The 14,750-nt window shown below is 38.3% G+C and overlaps 1 protein-coding gene across 10 annotated transcripts in view; it reads right to left on the reverse strand.

The window, feature by feature from the left end:
• The window catches only part of PPP6R3 (protein phosphatase 6 regulatory subunit 3), a 66,077-nt gene that overhangs the window by 2,154 nt on the left and 49,173 nt on the right, over window positions 1-14,750 (reverse strand). For 8 of the 10 annotated variants that reach the window (XM_032989618.2, XM_032989615.2, XM_032989616.2 and 5 more), the window contains 8 exons: window positions 14,210-14,264; window positions 11,866-11,996; window positions 10,561-10,679; window positions 9,007-9,160; window positions 7,517-7,623; window positions 6,399-6,549; window positions 3,376-3,393; window positions 2,933-3,055 (listed from right to left, as the gene is read on the reverse strand). In XM_032989618.2, the coding sequence (XP_032845509.1) occupies window positions 2,933-3,055; window positions 3,376-3,393; window positions 6,399-6,549; window positions 7,517-7,623; window positions 9,007-9,160; window positions 10,561-10,679; window positions 11,866-11,996; window positions 14,210-14,264 (858 nt within the window). The remainder of the gene's footprint in view (window positions 1-2,932; window positions 3,056-3,375; window positions 3,394-6,398; window positions 6,550-7,516; window positions 7,624-9,006; window positions 9,161-10,560; window positions 10,680-11,865; window positions 11,997-14,209; window positions 14,265-14,750) is intronic. The other 2 variants (XM_032989619.2, XM_032989610.2) reach the window with 1 other exon arrangement.

Raw genomic sequence — 14,750 nt, forward strand, 5'->3', positions numbered from 1 at the left:
AAAAAATCTCAATTTCCGTTCAGTGGAAGTCTACTGAATACATCTGACAAGTCCCTTAAAGAATATAAATACCATTTGAAACTACACATGAGAAAAGTTACCTGTAACTCCTGTTCTCTGATGGTGTACATCACAGAGAAGCCACTCTTGGGTCCGTGCTCTACATGCACATGACCAGCAGGAGTCCCCTAGCTAAGTCTTTGGCTGTTAAGCTCTAAAAAGACTTTCTAAAAAAACATATGTACACATTAGAGAAAAGACAGACAGCACTAGACAAGAGTAAACACTTTTTAGAGAAACCTGGAAAGTAAGAAACAAGTGCCGCATGGACAGGAAGTCTGACGGTCCGCACAGCAGTAAGTCACTTCTTAACTGGAAAAAGTCTGTGTCAGAACAGGGCTCCTAGCAGAGATTACTACTGCTGGCCACCAGCCAAAGACCTACCTAGGGGACTCCTCCCACTAGTCATACATGCATGGAGCCCCAAAAGCACAATTATGTTTATCTTGATATTAATACTGCGCTTATATGAGGATCTGCTGTGACAGCCACCTTTAGAGAAAGTATTGAGCTTTGCTGAAGCCAGCTGGATTCAATGGAAGGAGTTCCTTGATATTTCCTGCAACTCAAAAGCAATCCAAACTGCTAAGCTCTATGAGCCCTCTGTTGGTTTAGACAAACATCTTCACTCAAAAGGCAGTCACACTGTACCCAAAGACTTCTTCCCTAGAATTTAATGCTTCTTGGCATTAGAATTATCTTCAGAAAAACAGTACCTCCAGATAAAAAAAGAGGCTGGGAAAGACAGCTTCTGGGTTTCCCGCTTTAAGTGTACAGGGTTGGATTTTTTTCTGACTAGAATCCACTTTTTGATTAAATTTACATAATTTATGCAGAGGAGGAAGTTCTGGCTTACAGAAAAAGGTAGCAGTGCTTTAATGTAACATCCAGTACCGTAGAGGTAAAGCATGCTAGCTCATAAACAACTCTAAAAAACAGAACAAAGTTGTCAAACATGCTTGCATCTTAGTCTGCACACAGTATAATCAGAACACAGTAGCATTCTGTGTTGTATGTAGAGCTATACTTTAAATCTTTGCTTACAAAAACGTTTCAATTTTGTCTCCACTAGGATCCTTGATATATAATATAGCATCCACAAAATCTTAAAAGTGATTCTTTCTTTCCCAGGATTTATGTGACAACTATCATGTTTCTCTAATAATAGTTTAAAATCTACTGAAGTCAAGAAACACAACAGCTTTTAAATTACTAAAACTAGTTAAATACAGATTCAGAAAATACATATGTATGTATGTATATATATTTATCCTTTACGAATTCTAATTTTCAGAATCATACCCCTATTATACTGCAAGGCAAAAGTGACTCCTGGAATTGCTTTTAAGTAAGCAAAATACTCTCTCACTACAGAACATGCTCCCAACTCAGAACATCCTAAGCTCCCCAGCAAAGGTGGCAGGATGCACAGCTCTGACACACCCCCCTCCCCCCCAAGTCCTGCCCTGCTTAGAGAGGAGCAGACCGGACAGATTACTCAGGTTTTAACAAACACACATTTAGGTTTTCCTTTTGTGAGTTTGCTTTTAGATGGCACAGTTCCTCTAGGCACCCCTGAATTACATCCAAACCAGGAAATGGCAGCACACCACCCTTTGCCTTAACACCAAGAATCAAGCCTGTAGGATTGCACCCTATGTTTAACAAGCCATTAATTCTGCTAGGAAACCAGTAAGCTCTTGCCTAGGTCTGAATTTTAAAGTACTTATGAATACCTAAGTTCCAGAGCAAGGTCTTCACTGAATCCTGCCTTCAAGGGTGGAAATCTTCTCACCTACTTTAATCTCTTATTTGTTTTAGGATTTTAAGGTAAAGATGAATCCTGATCTGACTGAAGTCTAGAAACTAGCACAGATATGGAACATCTGCATTAAGCATTTCTAACATTTGATGACTAATGTCATCCTACATGCACTTCACTTTGATGAAGCCATACTAGACTTAGAGTTCATCGTGTATGTTTCCATACCATTGTAACTTAGTAGGCAAAAAAACTCTCAAACAAGTACTCCAACAGGAAATGAAACAGGAGAAATACTGTCAAACGCCTTTTTTTTTTTTTTTTTTGAGAAAGCAGTACTACCTGACAATTTAAGAGAAATAAATTTATGCAAAAGCGGCTTTCTGTTTGGTGGTGGTCCCCTCAGAACTCTGTCTTGAATTACTGTTCTTCAAGACTGCACTAGTACCCAAGCTGTCAAAAAAAAAAAAAAATCTTTTCTTTCCTCCAGTAAGTATGATAAGCAACCCAGGCTGCTCCATATTTCAGGCAAATTACGTGAAAGAAATTATTTATGTATTTTGAAAAATCTTCCAAAAGTCTACAAGTATTCAGATTAATACCTGATGAAGACAAGGGTGCAAACAACAATTGCTTCACAATCAAACAAGCATGACTTAAGGCACCATTTCCTTTCCATACAGCTGCACTAGTGGACTTCCCCCAACTGTTCTGCAGTATAGAACACAGAATGAAAAAATAGTAGACCTAACTTACCTAAGTGTTCAGGACAAAGTCAAATGTATTCCCCTAATTTTTTTTTTTTTTTTAATCATTATTTTCGTAAGTGTACCAATTCACTATTCTAACTTGATAACATATCACAAAACAGAACGGGAATATTTACAATGCCCTACAAGACCAATAGTTCAGGGCAAATAAATTTTTGTCAACTCAAGAGTCTAGAATCAACAGAAAATATAACTTGTGAGAATTTTATAAAATAGATGCAAGCACGTTTAGATTGAGCTGATAACTAACAGGAATTCATTCATCTCTGTAGATCAATCCTGTTGTAAAAACATGCAGACTGCTGTTTAGAGGACTGAAAGCATCCTTGAATGCAATTACCTCTGTTCTGGACTGCTGTTAGGAGGCTGCAGAGCTGAAGTAGCCTCTTCTGCAACCTCTGCATTCTCTTCTACTACATATTTACATGAAGCATCCTGCGAGGTAGACAATTTTCCTTCCTCACTTGAAAAAAAAAAAAAAGGAAAGAAGTTGTTTAATTTTTAAGTTTACAGGGAAATTTCAGGCAACAGGAGAAAACTGGGAGAGGGGTCCGTATTTCACATGCAAATGGATTTTAAGTTATGACTGCAACATGAAGATCAAGCACATGGCTCTAGACTTTGCAAACACCTATAATGCACTGGTGTTTACATCCATTAGAACTTGACTGGATAAAAGGGCAGGAAATACAGTGATTACAAGTAAGATCAGAAAAGAAATAAGGAATGTGCATGACATCTGAAGTGGTAACAATCACAGTCATGATCCTTTACTATACATACCGATAGGATTTCAACACTCTGAAGCCAGAAGTATGCAAAAACGGAAGAAAGTATAAAAGAAATTCAAGATTCCCTCAGAAACGATCATTAATAAATATCTTTCCATGAAACATATCAGCAGAATCGTTAACTCATCACCATCTTTATTAAACTCCCTAATAACTATACAGTTAAATACAATGTATGGGATATACAGTACTGAGACTGCAGCCCAATTATAAGCACTTCCTCTGAAACAAAACCAAACATAGTTCAGTGAAAAAGCAGTATAATCACACTAAGACATTATCATGTAACTAGGCAGTCTCAAAAGTTATTAGCAAATATTTGTGTTTTGCCTCCAAATCAAATCTTTTCTATTTTACCCTCTCTCAACTCAACCACAGAGTGCACTAAAATACAAATTTGACCATATACTTGCAAGAAATAGTTTTAAGATAACTCTGAATGATACAAACATTAATCTTATAGCTCTGTCACAAAAAACCTATTTATGTGAGAAGTCAGGAACATTGTAAAGCCATTATCCTCTGCTGATTTTTCTTCCTACTCTTACAGTTTTCCTTTCAATGAATCTTTCTCCTTCCTCCCATGCCTCCTTGTATCTGCCGAGGCTATAAAAATATTGTCTTTTGCACTGAAGTCTCTCATCAAGATCCAGCTTTCCCCATCTGATGTCCCTATCTCATTTGCTTTGATACTCTTTGTTCAAATTAAAATACTTGTCACCATCAGAAATGGTCTCCTAATTTTTTGTATTTTTAAAGAAGGGGTAGTCTCTGCTATCATTCTTCCCTTCTAATTCTTCATTTTGAACTAAGTTCAGAAACCACATTTTTGTCCTTTGCTGCTTTCCACAAATTAACTACTGTGCTTATGATGCTCCTCCCCCTCAACACTGACTTCAACACCATCAATTTTCTACTGGTAGAAACATATAAAACTTAGGTCTGGGAGCACCCACTTTTCCAGGTACACAGTCCAGAGCAGGACCTCCTCACACTACTCTAGTTGTCTGTTAATCCAGGATTTTTTTTTTTTTTTTTATCCCCCCAGCACTGTTGTAGACATCTATTTCAAAAAAAAATACTACTTTTCTGTCCCATTTGTTCTTTTGGCATATTTAAAAGTTGGTTTAAAAGAAAGTCACGTGAGCATTAAGTCAGTACAAGGCCACATACCTCTGTCACAGAAGAACAGTGTCCATATTCAAGACCTGACCTTTCAGCCTCCTCCTAAATTTCCTTAATCTCCCCTTTCCAAATCAGCATCCCAGAGTCCCCATTGCTAGAGGTTTTCAAGATGCAATCGGACAGAGTGCTAGATAATCTCATTCGGACTCCCTTTCCCACAAAAGGTTAGATCAGATCATCTTCTGAGGTCCCTTCTGACCTGGGCACTTCTATGATACTGCTTCCTGCAGCACCTCTGTGTCCTTTCAACTAAAAGAACTGAAGTGTTTACTCCACAGCTCGAGCAAGTAATTCCATGAAGGCAGGCAGGAACTGCTTCCTGTTAGTCTTTGCATCAGTATCAGAAGTCACAGAACTTTAAAGTGCATGTGAACTAAAGCACTTTAAGTGTAAAAACACCATGGATAGCTAAATCCAACTGTAGATATATAACACAACAGGAGTGCAGACCATATAAAAGTATTCCCCAAAATAGAGAATAAACTGAAGAGCAGATTCATTACTTACTAAATCAGCACAGCACTATGGTTCCATGCCACATCAGTCTGCACTGAGTTACAATCCTCCTCTAAACTGCTTTGGTTCAATTCCTCTAACAATGCCGTTTGATTTATAAGCGCTGTGCAACCATAAATGCTTCTTCCTCCATATTGGAAATCATCAGAAGTCAAGTCAGGTGCCAAGAAAGATTAGAGTTATTCATTGCTTCGATGGAAGCGAGAATGACTGAAAGCTGTTACAATTCCTGAAGCATCGAAAATGAATAGCACTTATTTACTACCACTAACAGGACAAAGTAAGATGAATTTAAAAGAAGGGCAATGTAAGGACTAACACTGGGACCTTTTTCTACTGAAATGGACTGGGCAACTTCCAAGACATACAAACAATTGCTTTTTAATATTTAAAGCTAGAATAGGGACAGATACTAGGGAATTATTCTAAAAGAAGAGAGTTGCATGCCAAAATTCTAGAAGTATGTTCTGATTTGTCAAGATTGGGATGGGGGGAAGGCACCACACCAGTTTCAATTAATAAAGACAAAATTATTTTTGCAGGTCAGATTGTTTGTAGCCTGTTTCCCGACATGAAGATTCGATACTTAATAAAAAACCACTTGATCTTTAAATCTAAGATCACAAGATCTTAGTAGACAAGATCAAGCAGATGAAATGGAAGCATGCTTTATGCTCATAAAAGCTTCGCAATGTTGATATATGTAATATGGAATATAACTACACTGTAAGACAGTTATTCCTGAATGAGACATTTTGACATTTGTATTTTGTAGAAGATAACAAAATTAAGGAATTTGTTCTTCTGGTTATTCTAGAATTGCCACCTGTAGTCCAGAACAGATTAACACCATCATCTATACCACCAAGAGTCATCACCCCAAGTGTCTGAAGAGTTATTCTCAAGACCAGTGCCTGGCTGGCCTTCTACTTCTGTCCTCCATCCTCCTGGATGAGAGGGATGGAATTCCAATCCCAATCTAACAGTTACGTGCAAAATTTAAAAAGCTTAGCTTTGACATGCAATTAACTGTTTGTTAAAAGAATAACTGCACATAAAAAATAAACAATGTGCAGCAGAGTCAAAAGTTCTTGAGTCAGTCTTCCACTAATATTTCACTGAAACTAAGGCATGATAAATAGTCATGTTATAGTAACTCACTGGAAGTAAAACTTCAGAACAGTTACTCTGGAAGAAGACTTCTAGTTAAAGCCTCAGGAATTATCACTTGCAAAGAACTCTTTCTGATTACATGTAGTGTTCCATCAACAGTGCTTATTTCAAAAGTGTTGGAAGACAAATAGGTATGCTCACCTTTTGAAAACAGCTGTTTCAGTTTTAGCATCTACAGTAAGGCTCAGTGTCTCTTTCATGCTGCCGTTCATTACTGTTTCAGTTACCTTGTCTGCATTTTCCACATCGTCCTCGCCATCTGAGCTGGCCTCCATAGCAACACTACCTGGGGCTAGATACATAGAAGTAATTTAGTACATGGCTGGTTATGTTTCTATTTCATGAGCAAGCATACAGGCCAATGTAACCAGAATGATGTTTTTTGAAGTTTTGTACTCTTCTTGAATTCTTCCTTAAAGAGAAAGTCACCTTTCTCCAAACCCCACTATACACATGTATAGAGCTTAAGTATTCTTTACAGATGGGTTAAGGAAAAGTCACATTCCGTAACTTTTTTTTTTTTTTTCATTTTGCAAGCCACTTAAGTGATTTAGCTTGACAATGGTTACTGCAACAGCTTTGCCTGAACAAGACTTTTAGTAGAATTATAGTGATGTATTATTTTTCTGTACAGTCAAATTCATCACACAAGCCCACACACTATAAACGTGACAGTAAGTTTCCAAGTACAGACAAAGCCTTTGAGAAGTCCAGTGTACCTGGACTTCTCATCTGCACTTCTTGATCTATCTGTTAATAATATATACAAAAAGCTAATTAGCATGTGCTTGGCCTTTAACCAGTTCATATTTGTAGAAGAAAGAATTAGCACATGCATAGTGAAGATAACTTGGAAAGGAAAGGGCAGGAAAGGAAAATTTGAACACAATGAACCTACTGGCCTACTGCCACATAGGAAGAGACTAGAGGCTACGACTTTTATGTGGCATCAGCTCACCTAACCAAGTGCTGACACAGGTGAGGATTCACTAACAGAACACACTTAGCTTCTTTGTAATGCTTTTCTGTTCATGATGTACAGGCTTTGTAGAGGTAACAGTAACACTGGCTCCTGTTTTTAAATAAGAAACTGATCTAAATAGTTCAGAAATTCTTTGACTTGTCATTTTCATCACCTGTCAGAACAGCAGCAGAGAGAAGAGGCCTGTGGAAACTTAAGTTTTAAAGTTCAGGGAGTTCTTTATCGGGTAAAACTGTTAAAATCACTCTATTTGCATCTCTGAATGCAGTGTACTTACTCTCTAGCTGTGTTGAAAGAGCAGTTACATTTGCACTCAAGGGATCAACTGGGTCTGTGTTTGTTTCCATTTCCACAGGAGAATTACTTCTTAAGGAATCTTTTGAGCTTCAAATACAAAGTAAAAAAGCTTTAGAAACATTTCTGAATAGCAGAAAGAAATAGAAGTAGAAACATTGTTTTAAGTACATATCAAAGTTATGAGGCCTAGAACTCTACTGAAACTGAATGACAGCAAGTTTTTTTGTACAGGAGACTTGAGAAGACATGCTAAATAGAAGTTTAGTAATGCAAAATCCACTAGAACTGAGCTGAGTATATGTTTGGTGGTGATTTTTACTTGTTTTATTTAGTTTGATTAAAAGTAGTAGTGGACACGTCCCCGGTAAATAAGGCATACAAATATCACTGGCTCCTTGTAGCGTTTCCAACATTTTTAGCTGACTTTCTAAACGCACTCTTTGCAACTTGAAAAATGCTTCTCTGCTGAGACTGCCAACACAGTCTTCATTACCCACTATGGAAGTGATTTTACTACTTAATCGTACATACAGTATAGCTGCAAGTTTTGAATTCTGAAGGAACTCAAAAGACGAGATTTGGCCAATCAAAACACTTCTCACCCTTTACAGAACAATGACTTTTCTATCCACTAAGGTGGTAACTCCAAGTCTTCGTTTTCTAAATCCGTAATTCTGCTATCAACTTACCCGCCTGAAGCATGAAACAATACAATGTTTAATGTTGGAAAAAATCGTATGTTTATATCTGAGCTGTTTAATGCCCAGACAAACAATCGAGAACCAGATGTATAAAAGGAAGAGTTTCCTAACTGAAGAAGGAATCAGTTTGTGAATGCTACTATTTGTCAACTTAAAAGTTTACATCTGTACGATTAGGTACTTACATAGAAGACCACTTTTTTTTTTTTTTATGTAGAGTTCAAGCCAAGAAAGGGAATTTTACTTCAGGCATTCCCAAAATTGTTCAGAAGTACTTAACCTAGATATCACAGCTGCATAACTGTGCGAGTTATCAAAAAAACAAAGCCAAACAAACAGACAACAAAACACAAAACCCCAAACCTATTTGTTCTATAACATCCATAAAACAGAATTATCATAGACATTTTATGATGCATTCAACCCTTCACTGGATTCAGACTACACTAAAAAAAAGAAGAAAAAAAAAAAAAAAAAAAATCACAGCCCAAATTATGGTCAGAGACCAATATTAAGAGGACCGAAATATTCTTCAAAAACCCTTCGAAACAATGACACACTAGGATCCACCCATCCTACAAAAGCTTGCTATGAGGTAGATCTTACTGGTATAGAATATACTGTTATAACACATGGTGCCCTTCTGACACAACACACCTTGTATTCCACCAGAACCCTACTAAGGCTTGGGAGACCCTAAGAAAACCAAATGGCAGCTGACATTACATTTAGTAATGAAGAACTTGCCCTGAATCACTAACATTCTTACCTCAGAGAGGATGTGAACTCAGAAAAGGAAGCCCAGCCAGTTTCTTTTGATGGCATAGGTTCTTCTGTGCTCCACACATCAGACCCTACAGAATCCAGATTGGCACCATGTGCAGTCTCCATTGGTACATCAAAGTTAGCTGACCAGTTTGGTGCTGAAAAAAAAAAAACAAAACAACCCAAAAAAACCAACAAGTTAATTAGAAACAAATTTAAATAAAGAACATGAAGGCACATATGCCTAACACATTGCTTCTCTATATGTACATTCCAAAAAGTACAGCAAAATTCATAACTAGACTTTAAAGTACATGCAGAAAGGGCAATTCTGCTAGTAAGGCAGAATTTTAAAAACAGTAACTCAGAGTATTCTGTTAAAAATTGATATAGCTTATCTGAATAAAAATAAGCCGTACTAGATCACAAGTATAATCTCACTTTATTCTTTAAACTAACATCAACATTTGTTATACTTTTTCAAAACTAAATTTCTATAATAATAATAAAAAAAGTCTTAAGAGTTTTCATCCCTTTTCAGTTTCCTATGCACATCTTCCTGAACACTGAAAATGATTATGTCAACTTAGGTATGAGCAGTCTCTAAATTTCTCATGCACTAACAGCACTGCAAGTTTCAGAGACGTTTAAGGCTTTTTACAACTTAATATTTATTGGGATTTTAAGTTTTGGAGCAGCTGTGACTTAACAGCATCTAATTTAGGATAGGTCAATTCAAAATACTTCACCTACCCAAGGGAAACATATTTTTCATTAACACTTACATACAAAAAAACAGGCTGAAAAGCAAGCTCTGACTAGCAATTAGAAAATCCAACCCAGGCAGATATGGGAGGAGACCCACATGGATCAAAACTTGTTTGACACACAGATGCCAACGACACCAATCTGACAAGAGAAAAGAAAACCCTTAACTTTTATTTCTATTTTAAGTTAATTCCTTGCAGTCTAGATAAACACAGGGCTTTTTCCTGCACATATTGCCAGTTTAGCTAAAGCCAGTTTAGTCTACTGTGACTTGAACATGAAAACTTTTAAACCAATCAGTTAAGTTTCCACACCAGTCTACTGATGCACACCTTTCATTTACACATGAAACCAGGCCAATACAAATTCACTTGGCTTCTGTAGGAAGTCTTTTAAAAAGGGCATTGTTAGATGAAAAGTTGGTCTGAAAGGCTTCCAGTAAAAATAAGCATGTTTTAGTTTTGGAGATTAACAATCTGTTAGTTTTGCAGGCATTCAATATGTATAAATGATTAAATTTCATCCTTCCCTTTCTGATTGTTCTTCCTTTTTTTCCTCATGAAGAGTAGAAACATGAATTTTAGAAAGACTAAGTAACTTGACTCAAGACATGTTAGAAATTCAAACTTCCCAACATTCGCATGTTCTGATGCAAGCAGCCTTTACAGTGGGAAGGGCTACTTAATTAAGATGGAATAAAAACAGTAAAAGAGGAAAACTCCTACAAAATTAGACTGATAGATCTAACCCTTTCCTATAACTCAAAGCAGATGGGAGAAAAGCTACGTACGTTCACTTAAATCTACTTCCATTTTGTCCTCTGCATTGGTGTGCGATTCAAACAAGTCTTGTTTTGTTCCATCCTCCTCTTCAGAATCTGTACTTTCTTCACTGTCCGTACTGCCCGAACTTAAAATACAAAGAGATCGTTTACATTCTGTGTTTCGTATCAGACCGTGTGCACAATGAAATACTGGAGAGTTTGAGGCTAAAGAGAATTACAACGACCACCATTTCTGATAGATTAACTGAAGTATAATTTGTTATGTTAGTATTCCCCTCATTTCTCTCTAAAAAACAAGGCTTAAGGTTTTTCACTTGATCATATGAGGCTACCTTTTTTTCCTCTCCCGTTTGTAAGTAAAAAACAAAGATTATTTTTACTCTTGCCATGCAAAAGGGAGCATAAAAGGAAAGTAAGGTATCAGATCTGTGTACAGAGATTGCTGGTCTATTTCGTCTCTTCACACTAAACAGAAGCACTGCAATACAAAACTCTTCAAAACCAATCTAACAAGATATAAACTTGATTTATTTTAAAATTTAGTAACAAATCTATCAAATCTATTTTAAAATCTCCCCAACTGTATTCCAGTCCATCCTCTTTAACTACATACTTTAAACCCTACGCACATCTCTCTCTTCCTGGTGAGTGCAGCTAAGACAAAAAGCAAGGTAATGTGAGAAGGTAAGGATGGCCCTAAAATACATCACATTAAATAACCACAATATCATCAAAGTAATTGATTTTTGAACAGCAACATACATTTCAAAGGTGGCAAGGGAAAAAGAGACTGGGTTTGTGACTCAAGCCACAAGGTCAGAAGAGCCAAGAATACCCTTGGACAAAATCAGTAGATAACAAATAGAGGCTGCACAGCCCTGAGTTTTCGGGACCAGATGCTCCCTCCCCTCAGTGGAGCTTCCTGCACAGTTTTGTCCACAACCACACTGGGACTGGCAGAAGAGACAGCAAGGTCTGTAGAGGTGTGGAGCTGGACTGCCTTGCCCAAGCCAAGAATGGCTGAGTAGGTTTAAAAGCAGAGCGAAAGAATAAGAAGCACAAAAAAAAAAAAAAAAAAGCTGCAAAAGCTAAAGTGCAGGAAGAGCTGAGTAGGCAGAGCAGCTGTTGCCATCTTCTGCAAATTATGGTTGAAAGACAGACATTAGATCCATCCGTCTACTCATTTCTCCATAGAATGGAAAGAGCTAGTTATGCTGGACAGTCTGTGCTGACAGTCAGCCTGAATCAAAAGCTATGCTCAGTACTGAGGGCTCACTATACTGCTATTTGGATGAAAAACACATCTCTTACCTGGAACGCCTCTGGGACTCTGGTGTAAATGCAATATGTTTTTCTTCCCAAATGTCTTCTTCATCAGAGCCACCATCATCAAACTGCTGTATCCGCTCCTTACAGCATGCCTCAAACAAGGCTATATTGCCCTAAATACGGTAGAAGTATAAAATAAGTATTTATGATTAATCATTCTACTTACATTAGTAAACATTTGAAAATATAGAGTCCTAGCATCGTTTAGGTTGGAAAAGACTTTTAGGATCACCAAGTCCAACTGTTAACCTAACACTGCAAAGTCCAATACTAAACCATGTCCCTAAGCATTACATCTACAAGTCTTCTAAATACCTCCAGGGATGGATGGTGAACCCACCGTTTCCCTGGGCAGCCTGTTCCAATGCTTGATTTTTGGTATTTTTGGTAGCAGGGGAGGGGGCTCAGCTTCAAGTCAGCCCCAAATCTGCACCAAGGCCAAGCCAATCCACCGCTCCTCTGCGAGAACGTATTTAAGAAGGGACGTGGTGCGGAGCAGTTGGACTGGTGAGGAGGAGTTGCTGCAGCTGCGTGAACACCAAGGTCAGTGGAGGAACGGAGGAAGAAAGGAGGGGGGAGGTGTGCCGGAGCAGAGACCCCCCTGTATCCTGTGGGGAGACGGCAAGGCGGCCCCCCCGCCACCCATGGAGATCTATGGTGGAGCAGATACTGATTTATGGCCTGTTGGGCCTCACATGCAAATTAAAGTGACCATGGCCAAAGGAGGCCGGGACCCTGTGGGAAGAAGCAGCCCCCGCTGTTGTAGTTCAGCGCTGGGAGGATTGCAGCATGCGGGGGTGTCCCACGCCGGAGCAGCTCGGGAAGGGCTGCAGCCGTGGGAGGGAATCCAGTTGGAGAAATTTGGTGTCTCATGACAAAGCAGTGTAAGGAAACACACTGGAGCAGGGGGAAGAAGTTCCAGAAGCTCCCCCCTTTGAAGATGGAGAAAGTGGCAGCACTGACTGCATCCCCCATTCCCTGCCCCACTGGAGGAAGAGGTAGAGATAGCAGGAGCAGAGCTGAGCCTGAGAAGAAGGGAGGGGTGGGGAGAAGATATTTTTAAGATGTGGTAATGCTTCTCACTATCCTACTCTGTTAAGTGTTGTTGTTGTTAATGTCTTTAATAAATCTATGGGTTTTTTCTTCCCCTAACAGGTCTGCCTTTTGCCTGTGACCATAATGGATGATTTATCCCTCCCTGCCCTATCTTCAATCCCAAGCCTGGCTTATTTTCTCCTTCTCAGTGCCGTGGGGGGAAAGGTAGATTGAGCAGCTGTGTGTCAAGTGATGACAACAAGAAGTTTTTGTGAAGAAGTTTTTCCTACTATCCAATCTAGACCTTCCCTGGCATAAGTTGAGGCCATTTCCTCTTGTCCTATTGTTCGTTACTTGGGTCAAGAGACCAACACCCACCTCGCTACACCCTCATTTCAGGTAGCTGTAGAGCATGATAAAGTCTCCCCTCAGCTTCCTTTTCTCCAGGCTAAACAACCCCAGTTCCCTCAGCCACTCCTCATAACACTTGTTCTCTAGACCCTTCATCACCTTCATTCTTCTTCTCTGGATGTGCTCCAGCCCCTCAATGTCTTTATTGTAGCAAGGGGCCCAAAACTGAACACAGTATCTGAAGTGCACCCAAGTCCTGGGGGACAATCACTGCCGTAGTCCTGCTGGCCACACTATATATATGACTATTCCAAAGAGAATCTTAAACCAGTGGAAAGAAAAACATTTCTTTAAAAGTAGCAGAAAAACAGAATGTCAAAGCAACTTAAAGCTTGTCAAGAAAATAATTAGCAGTGCTTGTTTTACTTAGCTACCAACAAGTTGAGTGGACTGTCAAAGAACAGTTTGGGCTTTTCATCATGTTTAAGAATGGCATGCAGGAATGACATTGAAGAGCTTTTCAGATAACTAGACCACCAAACACTCCAGCTTTATCTTCTGTAGTGGGGTTCATTTCAGGTCAACTGACAAATAATATTTGCGGTTAAAGTCTCTGACCTTACTTTCCTGTCACCACAATCTCACCAGAAGACTGAAATAGTTTCTACCCATAAAAACACAAGTGTGTAGTATGTACAAATCAGATCCCAGCCTGTTCTTGAACTTGAACATACAATTTAGAAGCAATTCTGTTTAATACTGATCACAAACAACAATAGTGTCTTCCAATATGAAAGTCTCATGATACAGGAATAAGGTAGGGCAGTTATATACCAAAGATTACACAAAGGAGTAAATATAACAACCACCACCAAAACTTTGAGGTCACAACAAAGTTGAAGAGACAGTAATTTTTCTGGTAGCACAAACACATACTTACACTTTCATTCGTATTGAGGGTAAAGTTGATGTCTGAGACCCGATCAAAAGAAACACTACAAAAAAAGCAGATGTATGCAATAAAACAAGATGTTGTGTTATGACATGAAAACATTTCATTTCTCTTAGGTTTCTCATTTTCCAATAATCTAAAAATGTAAGATTAAAGACAAAATAGTTTCCAACATAAAACAGTCAAATTCTACATTGAGGAAACCTGGCATTCATGTGATTTTTCTAACTGTGAAATATTTTAAACAAATACAAAACAATGCCATCTCTATCCTATAGTTAGATGTGAAGATGCAACAAGCCTAACTGAAGTTAAGCAAACATAACTGAAATTATATCAGCAAATCTCAAATACTGTAGTATTATGCACTGGAAAAAAAGTAGGTCTAAAGAATGCCTAATCTGACTATGGTCTACCATGATAGAGCTCAAAATCCTGAATTTTTTATATCTTTTAACCAATTTCACCATGCTACAGGAGGACCTTCTCAACAGGAAGAAAGTGAAAAAATGTAATACCAACTTCTGTT

This window comes from Tyto alba, unplaced genomic scaffold (assembly GCF_018691265.1).
Source record: "Tyto alba isolate M040663 unplaced genomic scaffold, T.alba_DEE_v4.0 Super-Scaffold_8, whole genome shotgun sequence".
Classification (NCBI taxonomy): domain Eukaryota; kingdom Metazoa; phylum Chordata; class Aves; order Strigiformes; family Tytonidae; genus Tyto; species Tyto alba.